This window comes from Protopterus annectens, chromosome 7.part0, assembly GCF_019279795.1.
Source record: "Protopterus annectens isolate FY-2018-M chromosome 7.part0, PAN1.0, whole genome shotgun sequence".
NCBI lineage: Eukaryota > Metazoa > Chordata > Ceratodontiformes > Protopteridae > Protopterus > Protopterus annectens.
The window spans coordinates 1,464,867,786-1,464,887,111 of NC_056739.1; the positions used below are offsets into that span (position 1 = coordinate 1,464,867,786).

Genomic DNA, 19,326 nt, shown 5'->3' on the forward strand with positions numbered 1-19,326 from the left:
GTATGTTTTATGGTGGTTTATTTTTGTATATATTTATGTACATTCATAAATGCATTTGTAAAGAAGTTTGTAATGTTAGTATCTAGCACTTTGTATGCTTTTGCATGTTTTTTGCTTGCATTTTGTTAGAATTGGAAATTTTTATTGGATGGGGTGAAGATCACATGTAAGATTTGCAATGTATTTAAAGTTCTTGTATTTTTCCTGTTTGCTCTGAAGAAATTAGTTCAAATTAAGAATGAAAACACTAAAATGGGTAAATAATGGAAGTGGTCGTATCTAGGTGGGCATTTTTTTTTTCTTGGGTGAATTCCCTTAAATTTGACCATTATGTTGTAACAGTGGTTATGAAGTCTTTTTAAATTTGGCATAGATTGCAAAATGCATTTCATCTAGAGCCAAGCAAGTTTTAGCATCTATATTATGCATCGATCAGACCTATTATTGAATACAGTATCCATTTTGGATGGATATTACCTGGCATATTAAGCCACTCAAGAGTCGAAGTCCATAACTAAAAAGGCTTAAAAAACTAAAGTTGTTGGGAGAGGCTGGATGCACCACCCTAATTAATCCTATTAATGTATTGTTGGATATGAATTCTACCATTGTCCTGCTCATAAAATCCAAGTTGACTACTGAATACTTTCTCTACATCATGATCATCCTACATGAGTGGCATTTTCCTACACCTTGCTTCCCTCGGGATCGTTTTGTGAATATTATCAATTGTCTCCTCTCCAGAAAACCACCCCGATTTGTACCTGTCAATTTTAGGAACAACTTTTGCATTATCTTCACTGGTACAGATGGACAGTTTGTAATCATAATTTAAAACCAAAATGGATCCATATGAAACTGTAGCTGAAGGGTACTTAGCTTCTTTAGGTAGAATAGTTACCACAACTTTCTTCCAAGATGGCACCCCCTTCAAAATAATATTAAACAAAACTTTCCAAATCTTTCATTCCATCCTGCTTAACACTAAAGATTTTGTAGATTTCACTATTGATTTATACATTGCCATTTTTATTTCAGCTCTTCCTATCTTGGCTGTCATGCTTCATCTTACATTGGCATATTTGTCTTCATTAAGTATTCTTGCATTGCACATTGTTCTACTTTATGCAAATTTCCATAAAATTTCTAAAATATCCAATACTTTTATAAGGATCCCTTGTTATTAGGGTCCCTAAATTTTACAATCTTTTCTACTCTATATTGCTCAAGTCATTGTGCTAAAAATGTTTGTGCTCTGAGGTAACCAAAAATAGTTGCTTAATCTCCTGCATATTGAATATCGTTGTAATATTCCATAAGTTCCCCCATCTGCAGCTGCTGCTCCTCTTGGTCTGTGAGATTCCACTTATTCCAAAGCCCCTCAAATCATCTGTCTGTGAGATTCCACTTATTCCAAAGCCCCTCAAATCCTCTTATTTAGCCCATCTCATTTCTACTATAGTTTTAAAATCCACATTTATTTTCTCCTAGTCATTAGGTGTCCCTTCTATGAAACATCTGTTTTCCCCTAATAATTTGCAAATCATTTCCACTATCAGTTTCTTAAATTCCTTTTAACAGCTAGGAAAACACCACTCTCTCATATTTACTTCATTACCCTTGATAGTTACTGATGCATGATCAGCTTTCAATTAGATGCATACTCCAGTGAACTAATTTGTCCAGGCTAGCCCAGATATTGTGCATTGAGGAATTGTATGCAAATTTGGAGTTCCCACTACTGAATTGACATTTTCCATTCCATACTTCAGAAATCTGTCCTAATTTTTATGTCCTCTTTTCTTCTAGGCCCCCTTAATATAGCCTCACAATTGCAAGGCAGGTTTCAATCCATGCCCATAATAGATTAATAGGTATTTAAAGAGCTGTTGATGTGAGATCTTAAGAATCCTAACCTAACATTCGCATGGTAGTTTAGCTGTTATATTTTCCCATATGAATAATCCCAGAGGTAGATAGAATAAGCAAGTGTTAGGACATTTACTTGTTGCCCCTCTTTCATGTGAGACATGGGTGATAAATTGGAGAATATGCGGTTTCCTATCCATTTGTACACATTACGTTTGAATTGTCCCTGCTGAAAGGTTTTCTTACAATAATTCTCTAAAGCTTCATATTAGCCATTTTAGGTGGAATATAGAGTGCCAGTGTAATCCTACACCACTGCCAATTGCCCCTTACTGTCACAGATGTACCATTATCTTTTCTCCTTTATCGCTATTGGAGCCCCTATTGCAATCAGTATTGCTTCCCTTTTCATTTGTCCCTCATATACTGCTGAAATACTTTGATAATAATCATCATGTAAATTTAACAAAGTGCATCTCCTGGATCATTGCTATTTGCATCCTGCACTACTTAATGCAATACTTTTTGCTTTTCTCCTCTAACCTGTAGGGCCATGTACATCCCATGATATGGGCAGAGTAGTAATTATAATAGCTGTAACTCCCATCCATTATACTTATTTTTAATGTAGGATTCCAATTTTTAGTTTACATGCAGACAGTGTTTAGCAGGCCGATTTGTTGTATAGTTGCTTTGTCTGGTCTCCATTTGAACCAGCCGCATTTGAAGACATTTTGCTCTAAAGAAAATACTAAAAAAATAATTTTCAGAATCTTCTCTTTTTAACCATATATATTTTCAAAAATCAGGTTAGTCCAGATAGGAGCAGTTGCTCTAAAATCAGTAGCTGCATCCACAGACATTACCTTTCCTAAAACTACCGTTCCAAAATATTTTAGAACCCGTTTCCACTTGGAATAACAATTTGTTCTTTTTTCACTCCTACCTTCCCAAATGTGAAAAAAGTTTACATGCTTTCAAACAATCATTTACTTTTAGCCTCCAAGAAAAAGTGCACTGCCTACCTGTAGGTGCATTGTGCCCTGTTATAGTAAATGCATTACATTTTTAAGACTGTTAGGGAGGCAGCTGAAGTATTCACCCCCATATTTTTTAACTTATTTTTAGTGAACTGATGGCCATTGTACCATTAAATTGTATCGTATCTTGTAAATTTCACCCAGCGGTGTTCAGAATTTTCATGGTTAATAGCTTGCTTTGTCTTAACTTTGTTGTGTTTTGAAAGGAGATTGAAAAAAGATAAGCACAGCTTTCTGTGCTGGGAAATTATTCCATTTTGAGTCCCTGAAGTTTGGAATAGTTTGCAGTCTGTTATTGGGCACTGTAATAGAATGAATTAGTGGACAGCACTTTACTGAATTCCCACTTAACTGATCTGTTTGAGTAGCTTAAGGAGAACATTCATTCTCTGATAATAGATTTAGCTTGTGGTTATGGGGGCGGAGCCTATTCCAGCATACATTGTGTGAAAGGCAAAGAAATACTGGTTGGAAGCCCTCTCCTCCTGTAGATCCAAATGTACAGTAACACACTGCTCGCATCTGAGGAGAATGTAGAGGAATGCTATTTAGCAATATATCTGTGGGACGTAGGAGGAAATTTGGAGCACCATGGGAAATCTGAGATGTATATATCTATATATATATATATATACAGTTCCTTTTCAAGGGTGTGACCCAAGAGCATCATCTGAATTAACTTGCTTAGTGCACACAGTAGACAAATGATGGCAGTGTGAATTGAACCTGGGACTGCTGCAGGATGCAACTGTAACAGCTCGTTTTTAAACTTTTGTGCTAGGCATACAGTCTGGTTCAACATAATTTCACACTAAAGGCAGGCCATCTGGGTGCTGCACCTAAGGGATTGACCATTGTGAAGAGAATAATAAAGAACAGTATGTGAAAATGGGGCTTGGAGGAGAGCACCAGCCATTGCAGTTGAGGATTCTTCATAAATTGTCACATTCAAGTATTTTAGTGTTTATGCTGTACTAACCAGCCTTACATTTATCAACCTGGATTGATCACTTTTCACAAGAAGTTTCCATACTCATTTTGTATTCCCAAGCCTGGCAGTGATGGATCAGGGGAGGAGGGGGTTGACCCTTAAGCACCAGGCTGGCAGCTAACATGTAGTGTAAAAAGCACGTAAGGGCTTTATTGCTGCATGGGGTGTTTGAATAATAGAATAAGAAATACAGAGCGGATTAAATAAAAGAACTTAATATTGGTCAGATGGTTCAGGTGTGAAATAGTTTTGTGGACCTGAGACTTGTTTTTAGTGACAGCAGGGTTGCAGTAGGGGAACAGTGACACAAACAGGAGGGTAAACAAGCTGAAATTGACCATCTTGGAGCTATATTTAGTTGTCTGTATGACCTTAAATATCTTGTGTAGGATGTCTGTATTCACTGTTCAGACTGCATTGTCAGAACTGAAGAAATACTTTGAGTAACCATACATGTTGCAGTTTGTCTGGAGTATATTTAGGTTTGTAAATAAGAAGTATAATTCTTAGTTGGGGAAAAATTGCGCAACTGTAACTACCGGGAATAACTTCACATTAAGGAAGCTAGGTGAGCGTTCAAAGCCTTGACTCCAGTAAACCAAGAAAGAGAGCGTGTGTCGAACATAAAGTTAACACCATATGGCCATTAATCATAAAATAAACCTTGAATTTAGAAATGTATTCCCAAGTACAAGGAGATTACGTGAGAAACCTGAAAAAGTAGTTTGCTAATTTTCTATATACTGCCAAGGAAGTGTCCTTAATTGCATTTAATACTTTTCTTGAAGATGAGTAGCATCAGTAAGAAAGAATTAGGAATTACTTTGAGCCCAGAAGAGTGAGATTTTAACAAGGGCAATAAGCCCATCACTAATAATTGGTACTAAGTGGAAAAGAACAACTTGAAAGGTTGATAAGCAAGCAGTTTGAGTTATGAAAAGTGATGAAAAAAGTGGCAAACTGTTAAGACAGAGACCTAAACATTATCGAGGTTTAGATGAATGCAGAGAGTGTGGTTACTAGTACTCAGTTAAATAGTTAACTGATAAAATCAGTACATAAGATGATGATGGAGTCTGTTTAAAAAAAAAAAAAATGTGAGGCAGATATATGTAGTACTTTTGACATGACCTCTTCTGGATGCCTTGTTTAGAGGGATTTTGTGGTTAGCAGTGACTATACTGAATTTTATGTTAGATTTGAGATGTTATGGATAAACTTGTCAGTTTGAATGGATTCACTTGAATGTGCAGCTTTCCATTGGTAAAGGGCTGAGAGACATTTTGAGACTTATTTTATGCACTACACCCTCTCATCTGATTATTGGTTGTCGCTGGGGACGTTGCTTATTATGTACAACCCCCCCCCCTGCAAGTTATTTTGACCCATGCTTTGTGGCCTGGTAAAGATCATTTAAGGCATTCTGATGCTGCATCACATTGCTGCTGGGAAGGATTCCTTAAGCCCTGACTTACCCTTAACCCTACCATGCACACGTGAAATCCATTGGGAGATCTTGCAGTAGGGGTGTGCAGTGTTTTCATCCTGCCATTGTGGCAACTCAGCCAGTCATCGGCCTACTGCACTTAAAACCACATCCTTTTTAATACGTCCCCACCTTCTACCAGCGATCTAAAGCGAGAAGCATCCATGCTTCTGCCCTTCCCCTCAGAAGGCACACCCATTCTTCCCTTGTTTCACCACTGCCACTCTGACTGCTAATCAAACTCTTGTTGCCCAGGTTGTAGTCAGGGCTTTATCACACTACACCATGGTACAGCTTGAGACCGAATGTTGAGGATGCCAGCAGGTTGGTGGCTGTACTAACTTAGTAAATCTTAGCAGGTTTGTGTATAGAAATTGAGTGCAAGCTGCTGTGCCTGGTGAAGTGGAGGGCTTTCATTATCATTTGTAATCCATTGAATCTGCCAGACAGCAAATGTGAATGATGAGATAAGGCAGGAAATGAAGTGAAACAGTTGGGAGCATCAAACGGAAATGGAAGATAAAGAAGAAAGCAGAATCTGAGGCTTTGTGCGAATGTGGGAAGAGCAGAGAATGTGATCTCTGAGCATGTGAAAGGCAAACTGATAGAGAAATGTGGCTTTGGAAGAGGACTCCCTGGGTATTGCACAGGCTGTTCTGGCAGTGGCAGAAGCTTGGAAAGCTAACACTACAGATGGTTTGACTTTTGAAAGAACAAACACTGTTCAAGTTAACACAGCTAAGGAGAAAGTTTTGTCTGAGGGGAAGGCATGTCTGTATAACCTGATTACTTTGAGGTGATACTGAAACATCTCAATATTTGTGGATGTTATGCATGTGTGCACAAAGAAAACTAAAACAAATATTCATTTCCAGCTATAGTAATGGTTTGTATGATAAAGTGATAACCCAAAGAAATAGTTGGGAAGATGAGAAAGACCTAAGATAATGAGCCTACGGCAATCCAAGCAAAAAGGTAAATAAACTGTTGGGTTGAAGAAAGCTGGTACAGTGAGAGAAATAAGGATGATTGTTAGGAAAAGATTATTTTTAAGGAGAAAAGATGATTGGTGTGCATACTATCCTAATAAAATGCTTGGATAGACTGGAGCATTCTGTGTGAAAGCATTGGCTTTGGGGTATCTTGAGACTAAGAAATATTTTAAGATAATTGGCAATAACCATCAAGTAGAAGTCTGTCCTTAAGATGCACTAAAAGATTATTAGTTTAAATTTTTTTGCATGAGGATGAATGGGGCATTGGATATAAAAATATGCTTTTATTAATAAAGAATACAGATATTTGGTGAAGAGGCCTGATAAGTTATTGTCTTGCTTTGCATAGCTACTTAGTATGTTGAGCATTACTCAACCAAGTAGGTAGAATACCCTGGACTGTAAGATGACTTTACATGTAAAGTCTTATTGGTATTTTAGTTGTACAATTATACAGACCACTTTAAGTGATTGTAAGATTCTTTAAAGGCTGTCCTTAAGCTTGTGGTACTGTATGTATTTGCTTTATTTTGCTACAACTGCTTATTGGAATTTGTGCAATAGCCTTTAGAGATGTGTAATAACTATACAAATGGACAGCATGGAGTAAAACAAATTTGGTTCCATTTTATTTATATTTAGGCACTAGGCAGATTTACTTTTATTATTGGGAATATTGGTTCCCCGTTTTCTTGGTAAACTTAATTTTATTAGAAATAGGTGTCACAATGGCCTAGATTTAAATGGGTACATAAGCATAGTTTAACAAATGCATTTTTGAATAGTTGACACTTTTATCATAGTGGTAAATATACATGTATGTGGGAATTCAATAAAAACAGATGGAAACAGCGTTAATGACAAACTGGAGTTTGGAAATGGTGTGGATAGGCACGATACAGGTTACAGAGTTTGAATAAAGGATTTAAGTACATGTATCAGTTGAAATTTAGCATCAGAGAATGTCTTTTAAAAGTAATGGGTATGATGAACTGTTACATTGTACTGAAGTACTAATGGAGATCAGTAAAATGCTCTTGCAATTACTTTTCAGACTTCTTGTAGAAGGAAGCCTTTCCTGATTTTTTAAAAATATGCAGAATTGTTATTAGATATAAGATGCACAACTCTGCATGTTGAATGAAAATATGAAATTTTTTGTTAGTTTGGAAATGACCTGATACAGTGAAATTTGTGTGTCCAAATCATTGATAAAATAGATAAAATATAGGCCAGAACTGTTGCCAAGACATGATGAGAATTCATAAGGAGAGTGTTGCTTAACTTTCAGTAATGTCAAATTGTGTGGTGTAGTATTAGAACTCAGGAAATCCAGTTTGTTTTTGTTACAACAAACGCTCCATATTCTTGTGGACACAACACAATTTTGTAACATACTTCTGTTGCAGTTGACTGTATTTCCCAACCTTAACCAAAAGAACACCTGTGTTCCCTTAACTTCATACCTTAATGAGGTTTCCTCCTAGTACAGCTTTACCCCATCAAGTAACTCTAGTATTAGCAGTAGTCATTCTACCATTTAGAATCAAGACTCTATTGACTACAGCATTTTAAATCACATTGCATCATACATGTATAGGTAGAGTGCATTTAAGCTATAGTCATCCTTCGAAAAAGGTTATCCCCCCCCCCCCAAAAAAAAAAAAACTGAACGTTACAACCTTCCTAAGTAAAATCTTTAATGCTCCTGTTAATTGCTACCTACCATCAAAAAATTTAAAGATGTATACGTGGTGGTGGTGCTGCGGTAGCGTTGTCACCTCACAGTAAGAGGCTGTCTAGTTCGTTTCTCAGCTAGACCGTCTTCTGCGTGGAGACCTGTGTGAATGGGCGTACCTTCGTTGAGGGTTGTTTGCCAGGGCTGGTAACTCGGCACGTAAAAATCAACTACCAATCATTAGCAGACCGGAGTTCCACTGTGGTGACCCCTAACCAGGAAAAGCCGAAAGATGCAACATTTGATGGAAAAGAAAAAAAAAAACAAAGCAGCAAGGAAAGTACAACACACACATGTAGTGCTTGATCTTTCTGGTTTAACTTTAATCCTACCTTTTTCTGTCTTCTAAATTAAATCTGTTTCTTAAATCTAATCATCTTTTAATGTGGAACTCAAACCACGTTACCAAATTTTTTATGGTGCCCCCCCCCCCAACGGGACTAGCAAAGGATTGTAATTAACTGAAATTGCTCATCTCTGTTTTCTTAACCTTGTAACTACCTACCCAGAAAATCCAAAATTCAAATAAGTATTGAAAAAGAACATTTTGTAGGACTTAGTCATGTAAATCAAAACATTATTAGCAGAAAGTGAGCATTTTGTTTGCCCTATAAATCTTCAAACCAGATTAAATCCTCACTTTCGCAATAGACTTCTAATGGCTTGATCCATGGCATGATCCATGCCATAGAAGGATGCAGCTCTGATTGTGACTCTAACAGAATGAGCTAGAGTAGCAGTTCAGGTACTTGAACAGCCAGGTAGGAGTCAGAGTGGTCAGCATGCAGTTTGCTCAGGTTGAGGGGTCCGATCTGTTCGTTGTTGGATTACGCTCTGGAAAGGAGAAAATTGTGCATCACTTGGTCAAGGACATGTGCTCTGCTACTGCCAAGCTGTTTTTCTAGTCTGGAGTGTGCATGTCATCTTGCTGATTTCATGCCATGCGACACGCACTTCTTAAGAGGAAGTGTGGTTTGTAATAGATTTTTATCCAGTCTTTATGAAAGGTATAGTAAGAGGAAAGCAATTAACTGAATTTTCATTTTAACTATTAATGTGATTATTTCCTGCATCCTGGGACTTTACTGGTGTGAATACTTTACCTGTTTATCCTCCGCGTCGGTAATATGTAGTAGTTTTTCACAGTTGGCTGTAAGATAACAGTATTTCCTTTGTTTTATTCTGGTTAGATAGGTATATGCCAACTCATTTGGTAATGCTTTGTTTTTATCATAACTTGATATGGCACTTAGCTGATTTAACTTCCAGGCTTCTTGTTTATGTAACCCTTAAGTATGCTTGAACTACATACCATAAAACATGCTGATATAAATGTAATCTTTTTCTTTTTCTACTAGCTTGTCAATGCTGGAGAAGATGTTCTGATTTTCTATAATGACAGGGCTTCTTTCCAGACGCTGGTGCAGATGATGAGATCAGAACGAGATCGAATGGATGAGAACAGCCCACTTATGTATCATATCCATCTTGTGGAGCTGTTAGCGGTCTGTACTGAAGGGAAGAATGTGTACACAGAAATAAAATGCAATTCTCTTCTTCCTCTAGATGACATTGTTAGAGTGGTGACGAATGAAGACTGCATTCCTGAGGTAAGATCCAACATTGTGTATACTGTTAAGTACCACGTCACAGTCCTGACAAATGTCAGGAAAGTGATGCAAGGCCTGCCTGCTGGTTTAGAAGCAGATATGTAGGATATTCTGGTTAGAGAACAAGCTTGCAAGTTTTGAGAAATGGCCATGAGTGGTGTAGGTAGAATGCTTCCTCAACAGCTCTCCTTGTAGTTGGGGTGAGGTCAAGAATGATGATCCTGCTAGTGCAGGTTGAAGTCCTTAAGTGGACCAGAGCTGTCCCTGGTGGCTCATGTGGATAGCTCCCAGTGGTGTTCTCCTGATGTAGAAATGTAGGGGTATGTGTACCTACCAGCAATTACTGCACTACAGAGCCTGTTCGGGAGGTACATAAGGGAATGATTCACTACTCTGTTCACTTCAGGACTTCTACAGTGGGGTGTAACATACTCTTGGCATCTACATAATGACTCCCAGGTACAGATATAATACAAAAGGACCCACCTGACAGTTGCATAAGACTAAGGAGTTTCCCAAAAAGGAATGGGAATTTAGACTTTAACAGAGGGGATACTGTGTTAATTGCTTAAACTTAGGCTAGATTTGAAACAGTGTGTTAAAAGTTAAGTTCAGATGGAGTTGTACTGTAGTTTGCTTCTCAGCTGGGATGTCTTCTGTGCGAAGTCTTCATGTCCTCCCTGTGTTCACGTCTGTTTTCGTCTGGGTGTTCGTTTCCTCCCACATTCCAAAGACATGCAGTAGATGGCTTGGGCACAGTAAATTGGCCATAGGTGTGTGTATGCATGCGAGTGTGAGCTGCAGATGAATTTACCACTGCAGGGCTAGCTCACCAGGTGGTCTAAACCTTGGCTCTAAATGATTGTCACTGTTGAAGTGGCACCCCCAACCCCATGTGCAAAAAAAAAAAAAAAAGGCAATAAGGGGTTGTGGATGGATCAAGCTGTGCTGCAGTGTTTTCCCATATTTGTTGAACAAAATTTTTGTTTTAAACAGGAAACATCTGTAGTAAATTTTCACATATGACATGGACCTCATGCATTTATATAAATGAAAAACCATATTGACATAATTTTTAGTTGCAAACATTATACATCACGTATCTATCCAATTATTGCATCATTGTAGCTCATTCAAATCCTGCATTCTTTTAAACCTCATTCATCCTGTGCATGAATTGTTCCCACAGGTCCATTTTTTTCTATATAATTTGCTCCTACCCTTTTCTAAAGATGCCAGTTCCAGTTTTATCTGTTTCTTTATTCCCTGCTTCTAGTAAAGATGGTTTAGACTTTGTTTTCCATTTTCTAGTGACTGCTTTTTTGGCAACCACCAAAAGTAGACTCGGCAAGGCCTAACTATGTCTAGGCAATTCTAATTCTGTATCATAGCTCAAAAAAATCCATTTCCTTAGTTACATTGATTTGCTAACCCAGCATCTCTGACAGAGCAGTCTGCAGGGAATCTTTTAAGTCTGCCAATTCATTACACTCCCAGAAAATATGTTCCCAATTATCTTTCTTCTCCATTATACCTCCAACATTTGCTGTCTACCTGAAGAAAAATTATTGGTGGTCTACTTGGGATATAAAACATCTATGTAAACACTTCTAAGGAAAGATCATAAATTGTCTGTACTTTGTAGCATATTTGGGAGACATACATATATCCCTCATTGTTTCTTTGTGAATTGCTCATCCAGTGTCTCTTCCTAATTCTTTTTATCAACCTCTGATTCTTATAGTTATAGTACAATGTTTTATATGCTGTACTAAGTATTCCTTTAACTGCCGCTTCTGTTCCACATTCTACTAAAAAGCTACTGATGCTGGTTATTGTTTAGTGCCCCTTTTCTCTTTGCCTGTACTCTATCAGCCCTTGATAGGGGAGGCATTCTCTATCCTGCAGCACGAATAAATTATTTTCCTCTATCGTCTCTTTTACCTTTCCCCCTCTAATTATTTGCTCTGGGTACTTTTGCCAGTTGTCTCCAGTAAATTCTAGCCCCCTCTTACCTGTTGTCTGTATCAATAATTGCTGTCATCCCTTTCAGTAAAATCTTTTTACTCTGTTCCCATATTGGCTTAGATCTTAGAATATTTCTACTTTATGAATATAATATTCTGTATGGTTATTGTTCTCCTTAAATATCTGCATTCAAAATCCCAGTCTGTCCTTGTTTCTTGAGCTTCCTTTTTTCATCATCCCTTTCCACTTTGATTCATAGGTTTCTGTTTGTGCAATGTTTAAGGGCCATAACTGTGTAGCTCTGAAATACATTTTCAAATCTGGTAATCCCAAATCGCCTTGTTCAATTGTAAGAATCCGCTTATCCTACTTGACTCTTGCCATCTTCCCCTCAGAGATAAAAAAAAAAAAAAAAAAAAAAAAAACCTTCATCTCTTAATTGCCATCCACAACTTTGCCAGTGGCTGGTAAAAATGTTTGACCTGTGTATAAAACTAAAGGACTAAAAACATTTTAAATGTTTGTATTTTGCTATCCATATACTTGTAACAGAGCTTCCAATTACTCAATTTTTGTATTCTGTTTTGTTTAGTCTCTTCCCACATATCCTAAGCTGCCACACCAGAATCAATTTTTAATCTGTACTCCTAAGTACTTGTGTCCTCATAAATATGGATATTGCTGAACCTGGTTATGTGTGGGTGCATAATTTACAGCTATCGCCTTTGTTTAAGCTTCATTAATTTTGTATCCCAAAAATATTTGAAACAGTCTCGAGGTTCCACAACACTGAAGTGTCCTTTTCTGGTTTTATCCGGTATAAAATAATAAATGCAAATAGAGCCAGCTTTTCTTGACTACCATACCAATTTTATCCTTGAATTTCTGAGTCTCTTATTTTCTTTGCCGGTGGTTCTAAATATAGCACAAATAAACGGAAAAGATGACAGGTCCTGCCTGTTTCCTCTGCTAAAACAGAAATTATCAGAGAGGACCCCACCCACTAATAAGCCTTATAATTTTATCAGGGAATGCAAATGCTTCCATTGCTCTACTCATAAACTCCCAACTTACTCTGTCAAATGCTCTATCTACATCAAGACCCACCAACAGTGGTATTTTTTTTTACGTTCTGCTTCCCTCTGGAACAACAGTGTTCTGTTAATGTTGTGAAATGTTTGCCTCCCCCTCCACAAAACCACATTGATCCATGTCTATCAATTTTGGCATCACATTTGACATTCTTTTTCTCATTATAGACTGACACTTTATAATCATGGTTTAGTTTTGAAATGGGCCTTGTACAAACCTGGATCTGATGGGTCTTTACCCTCTTTAGGTATTACAGCCGCCACCACTTTCTTCCAGGCTGTTCATGCTTCTCTTTTAACAAAAGCTTCCAGATCTCAGTTTTTTCCCTCCTAGCTTCCAAATCTCCACAGGGATCTGTTCTTGAACCTTCCTGTGGATTGGTTATACATCACCATTTTTATCATTTCCTCTTATCCTGTTAGTAATTAAGCCTCATCTACCTCTAATCTTGACATATTTAATGTTCCATTAATATTTCCGTTCATACCTTTTCTTGATCTCCATATTTCTCTGCTTTATACAGACTTTCATAAAATTTCTGAAATATTTCTAGTACCTCTGCAAGATCTTTAGTTGTAGGCTGCCTAAGCTTGGCGACATCCCTTTCTTTTTGTTGCGGGAGTTGTGCTGAAAGTTTGTGCTCTGGCATTATCAAAAAGTTGCTTAACAGCAGTCTTTCTAAACTTATGCATATTATCAGGGTAATCCTTTAGTTTCTGCTTAGCATTCTGCAATACTTTTAACATTTATCAGTTCCTCAGAATAATTATTTCTAACCGTATCTGTCTTTTATTTCCACCCTATTTTTAACTGCACTTTAATTTTATCCCACTCCCTATCTATATTTTCAGAAGAAATTTCTGTCTTCTCTAATAACTCCTGAATTATTTCCACTACCCATTCCTTAAATTCCTTTCTTGTCAGCAGTTAGGTGGGAAAGCAAAATTGTCATTGTTTAGTTGTTATTGGCACATGATTTGAAATAGTTATGGGGTGTGTATTAAAACTTTCAGTTAAATGCACATGTTCCTGTGAAATATAAGTTCTGTCTATCCTAGCCCTGTTTTTGAATCTTGGGGAAACATGTAAATTCACTCTTGAAGCTGGTGTTTGAGTTTGTCTACAAAAGTTCCATTGATGGTCTTGGATCTGCAGACTTCTTGCATCTTCTGCCACACCACCAGGATGCTTCTCTCCCATTCCCCTTTCTACTTTGCTTGGGGGCCTCATCTAGAGGGAGTAGTACTGGAACCAAGTCACTTTCTAAATTTCATTCCCTCCATACCAGTATCTCCAATATTTTAGTACTGCATATGGAGAACAAAACATTTGCAGTATTATGTAGCAGCTGCTAGCTAGAGCTTGGGCCCTCCCTAGAGTTTTGATAGTTTTATCATGTAGCGTGGTCATTTTCATTTGTTTGCTCGTAAAATATTCTATCTTGCTGTTTCAGTCTGGTATTTTAAAATTATACTCACTTTATTTATTTGACATTTGTTTACTGGGATAGTCCGACTTGGTCGCACAACTCATTTTCAGAAGAGGCCCGGGGAGAAAAGCTCCATATAAAAACTTAGTTACACATTTAATGTACAAGTTCCACATTTTTGACCGTTACACATCGCAATATACCATTACAGTAGATTACTTATATAGGAACAGTAATGTTTGCATTATGAGCAGTCACTTAACGTTGCTTGTGTAGTAATAGTGTAATATTTACAGCTAACATTTGTGCACAAACTGAGAAGCTTCTTGGGTAGATAATTCCTTAGGGTATGTTTCAGTGTCATGATCAGACTGGAGTGGGAACAGTCCAAATATTAGTCCACTGGTAGACGTGTGTTGCTGGAATAGTGGTGCTTGGTTTCATAAAGTTTGATGCGATAGTTAGTGATTAGTTTAGGAGGGAGAGGTTAATGAAGTAAGAGGAGATTTAAGGATGGATAAGTAGATTAGCCTAGAGCAAGGCATGTACATGGCCATGATTTGTTTGTGTTTTTTTAGGGAGGCTTTGAAGTGAGGTGGGCTAGGAGTTAGTCTAAGATTGGGTGGGAGAGTATTACATAACTTGGTGATTAGAGTAAGAGTAAAATGATTTTCCTTGGTTTCTGGAATATTTGTACATGTCAAGGTTTTTATCCTTTGATCAGAGTGTTCTGTTTGGTTCATAATATTGGACTAGGTTAACTAGGGCAGGGCAGGCCGTGGGCCTATAGATTAATTTGTGGATTGTGGTTAGATGTATACAAGTAAGATGGTTTGATAATTCTAGCCAGTTTAATTCTTTTAGTTGTATGCATTGATGTGTACGGTAGTTGGAGTTTGTTGCAACTTTGCAGCATTGTTCCTATTTGGTGTTAGTGGAATTTTGTATATTGGTTAGTATACAGTATCCATGAAATAGTGATGGGAGCAGGAAGGTTTTGGCCAGGGTGGTCATCTTGGAAGTGGTAAATAAATTATATTAATGTAGAAAAGTCCTAATTTTGTGTGTCGTCTTGATATTTTGTTGGATGTGAAGGTTGAAGTTGTTTATCAGTAACACTTAGGAGTTTAGTATCTTGTACAATTTCTATGATGGTTTTGTCAGCTGCGAGAGTATTGGACTAGTTTGAGGATGGTGTTTTTGGGCTGAAAGACTATCATTTGTTTTATGGGGCTTTAGAAAGAGGACTTTGTAAGCCATGCTTTAGTTGCTGTGAATGATTGCTGGGTTTTGATTTGCAGTTCTTGGAAAGTACAGGAGGTACAGATTAAGGCTGTGTGCACCACTCATCCACAGCCCATAAGGCCTAACAACATACCCAACACTCTAGTCATAGGTGACTCTATAGTCAAGCACACTGATGTTCCACTCATCAGGCTAAACAAGGAGAAAGTTACTGTCAACTGCCTGTCTGGTGCCAGGATCCACCCCACAATGCATGCACTCAGGTCACTCCACAACATGTACAAGTATGGCTCTGTCATTGTCCATGTTGGTGTGAATGACCTAAGATGTACCTCCCTGGACTGCATGAAAAGAGACATGGAGGAGCTCTCCGATCTTGTAGCACAGGCAGGTATGACCCCAGCCCTGAGTAGCAAACTGCCATCACCCAGAGTGATACCACAGTACAAGGACAGAATGATTGACTTTAACTGGCTAAGCTTCTGGTGTCATTCTAAGGGGATCCAGTATCTGTCTGCCTGGTCTGATCGGCAGACCACGATGCTTTACCAGAGATGGCATACACCTGTCGCCCTTGGGATTCCGGATACTGGCTAAGGCTTCTGCCACCCCTATAGTGCATTTTTTAGGCTAAGTACAAATGACAAATTTGCCACCTTAACGGGTACAAGCAAGCAAAATCTGAGGGTAATGTTACTCAGTGCTAGAAGTCTAAACCTCAAAATGCATTCACTCGAGGCACTCAAAATATAGAACAACATCTGTGTAGTGACAGAGACCTGGTTCAAGGCTCCAGAGAGCACCCCTGCATTACCAGGCTATAATTCATATCGCACCTTTCGGCCACCTAACCTGGACCGAAACACTAAAGGTGGAGGCGTGTCAATATTCATTAAGGATATCCACAACTCCAGGCTAGTTGCTCAGCATAATGCATCTGAGATTATCCAAGTGCAACTAACTCTGGGGAAGACCGCAATCCAAATTGTAACTTGCTACAGATCCCCCACCATGCCTCAGGATTCCCACTCCTCATTTCTTGATACACTGGAAAATATTAGGGTACAACCCAACACCCTAATAATGGGTGATTTCAACTACCCCACCATTAACTGGGAAAACTACTCCTGTACCAACTCTCTTGCTCAACGTTTTCTGGAATTCATAAATTCCAATGCCTTGGATCAACTTATCCACACCCCCACCAGGGGCAGCAATATCCTAGACCTGGTCATTACCAATATAGGCGACCGGTGTTCCACACCAGAGGTCAATTCCGACCACAAGCTAATCACCCTTCATCCCACCCCCGTTAGGGAAACCACCATAAAAACATTTCCCCAAAGCCATCTTCATGCTTAAGACAGAAGTGTCAAACTTCACGATACCCATGCAGACGGACAATAGAGGTACAACTGCTGAATCCTGCACAAATGCACTTTATAAGCACTTACACAAGTGCATGGTTCATGCTGTCCGTAACAGAACCAAGATGCTATTTTCCAAACAAAAAAAAAAAAAAGCCAATCTGGTGGTCCACTGCCATAAACTCTACAACAGAAGAAAGAAACTGTTGCAAAAGAGTAAAATCCCATGATTGGAGGAACTCCCTGGTCAGCCTCCATAAGAAGCTGAGATCCCTCATAAAATCCTCCAAAGCTAGTTACGAAAACGAACTCGCCACTGATTCTAAAGACAACCACAAAGCATTCTATAGCTGTATCAAGAATCTTAATGGCAACACTCAGATCTGCTCTGATTTACAGCACAATGGCACTAAATATACAGAAACAGCTGATATTGCCAACATCCTGGCAGATAGGTTCAGTGCTAACTTTACCCCTCCTCTCACCCCCTAAAGAGCCCATCTGTATATCGGAAGAATGCAAGGTTCCTGCAGTCATGGCTACACAGGTAAAAACCACACTCTCCAAAGCCAAGAGAAACAGCAGCATCCATGGGACCTGTCAACATGCCAGGCTGCCTTCTACATGAACTGCAGAATGAACTGGCACCCCACCTAAGCACCATGTTCAATCATAGCCTCACCTCAGGCTCTGTGCCCACAGAATGGCGCACAGCAACAGTTATCCCACTCAACAAAGGGGGATCCACCATAGACCCTGGGAACTACTGCCCCATTACCCTAATGAGCCTGGTCTGCAAGGCCATCGAATGTATCATCATGGATCTTGTATACAGACATTGGTAATCTCCAAACTTTGGACCTCACCCAAGTTTGGGTTAGCAAAAGGTAGATTGTGTTTCCTAAATGTGATAGACTTATTTGAAGCGGTTACCAAAGCTGTAGACGGTATGGTGATTCACACAGCCTATCTAGATCTCACCAAGGCTTTTGACACCATCCCCCACTCTGGAATTATAGATAAACTCAAAACTAGGTATAAAACCCTATGTCACAAGGTGAGTTGCCAACTGGCTCACTGACCGAACCCACACTGTGAAAGTAGCCGACTCCAATTCTGACTTGGGACCAGTGACGAGTGGAGTACCACAGGGTTCAGTCCTGGGTCCTCTCCTGTTTGGTATCCACGTTTTTGAAGTACAGGCTAACACAGAAGGTCTTTGGCTAATGAAGTTCACAGATGACTGCAAACTAGGAGCCATAATCGAAACTCCTAATGATGTGGACATCCTACAAAAGGGCCTCACGGAATCGAGATGCCTGGTGTCAGTCATGGCCTCAAGCTCAATGCCAAAAAGTGCATTGTCATCCCCTTTGGTAAAAACTCTGTACCCATGAGCTAGCACATAGGCGGTGGTTTACTTAACACCAACAGTGTGATAAGAGATCTTGGGACACAGCTGGACAGTCTCTCCTTTGATCACGTCTCCACAGTAGTCAGGAAATCCTATATGTGGCACACCATCACAAAAGGTTTCTCATCCAGGAAAAAAGGTCATTGTTCCCCTCTACTAGTCTCTCAGACCCATTAATAGAGTACAGTGCCCCTTTTGGCATGTACCTCACAAGATATCAACAACTGGAGAGGCCGCAGAAATACCTCAAAGAGGATTACCGGCCTCAAACAGATCTCCTATGCAGACAGTCTCAAAAAACTCCAGCTTTACTCAGTCGCATATCGCCTACTCAGAGGGAATCTCTGCCTAACATACAAAGCTATGTCAAGCCCAGAGCTGTTAGACATGCTCCACTTCAAGAAATTCCAATCACTCTGAGCTACACACTCTAGGGACCTAAACCTTGTCACTACAATAAACAGAACATGATGGAGGGATGGATTACTGTCCCAGAGACTTCCCATACTCTGGAACAAACTACCTATCTATATCAAACAAAGCTCTTCATTAGCACTCTTCAAGAAAACTATTGATGATTGGATGGGAAATAGGAAATTCTCCCCGGGGATCATCTCCATGGCTCTGCTCGACAGGGGAACAGGAAAATAATTTTCTTGGGTGGCAAAAGCCAGGGTACCTTTTTGGCTAAACTTATATAGGCCAATAGCCTAGTACCTACCTATGAACCTATATGCATATTAAATTAATGTTCCTGGGGAATAAGAGGTGTATTAATTATTGGTGAATGTGTTGAAAAGTAGGGGTCTGAAGATGGACTCTTGGGGGACTCCTGTAAAGTTTTGTCGGCAGTTGGTTAGAACATTTCACAGCTTGTCTCCAATCATGTGGATAGCTTTGGAACTACTGAAGTGTGGTGGAGCATCCTAGTTTAGACAGTGTGTCTAGCAGTAAAGTGTGTGATACTGTGTTGAGGTTTCCATGAACGCTGCAGATACTGGGTATCCTTTATCCCTGGCCTGGTTAACTGCTTCTGAAGGATAGTAGTGCAGTGGATGTGCTATGGTCAGGTGTAAATCTGT

The 19,326-nt window shown here is 39.0% G+C and overlaps 1 protein-coding gene across 1 annotated transcript in view; it reads left to right on the top strand.

The window, feature by feature from the left end:
• Positions 1-19,326, top strand: part of ITPR1 (inositol 1,4,5-trisphosphate receptor type 1) — a 2,510,606-nt gene that overhangs the window by 1,207,760 nt on the left and 1,283,520 nt on the right. Inside the window, exon 29 of the mRNA XM_044076407.1 lies at positions 9,478-9,729. Within this exon, the coding sequence (XP_043932342.1) occupies positions 9,478-9,729 (252 nt within the window). The remainder of the gene's footprint in view (positions 1-9,477; positions 9,730-19,326) is intronic.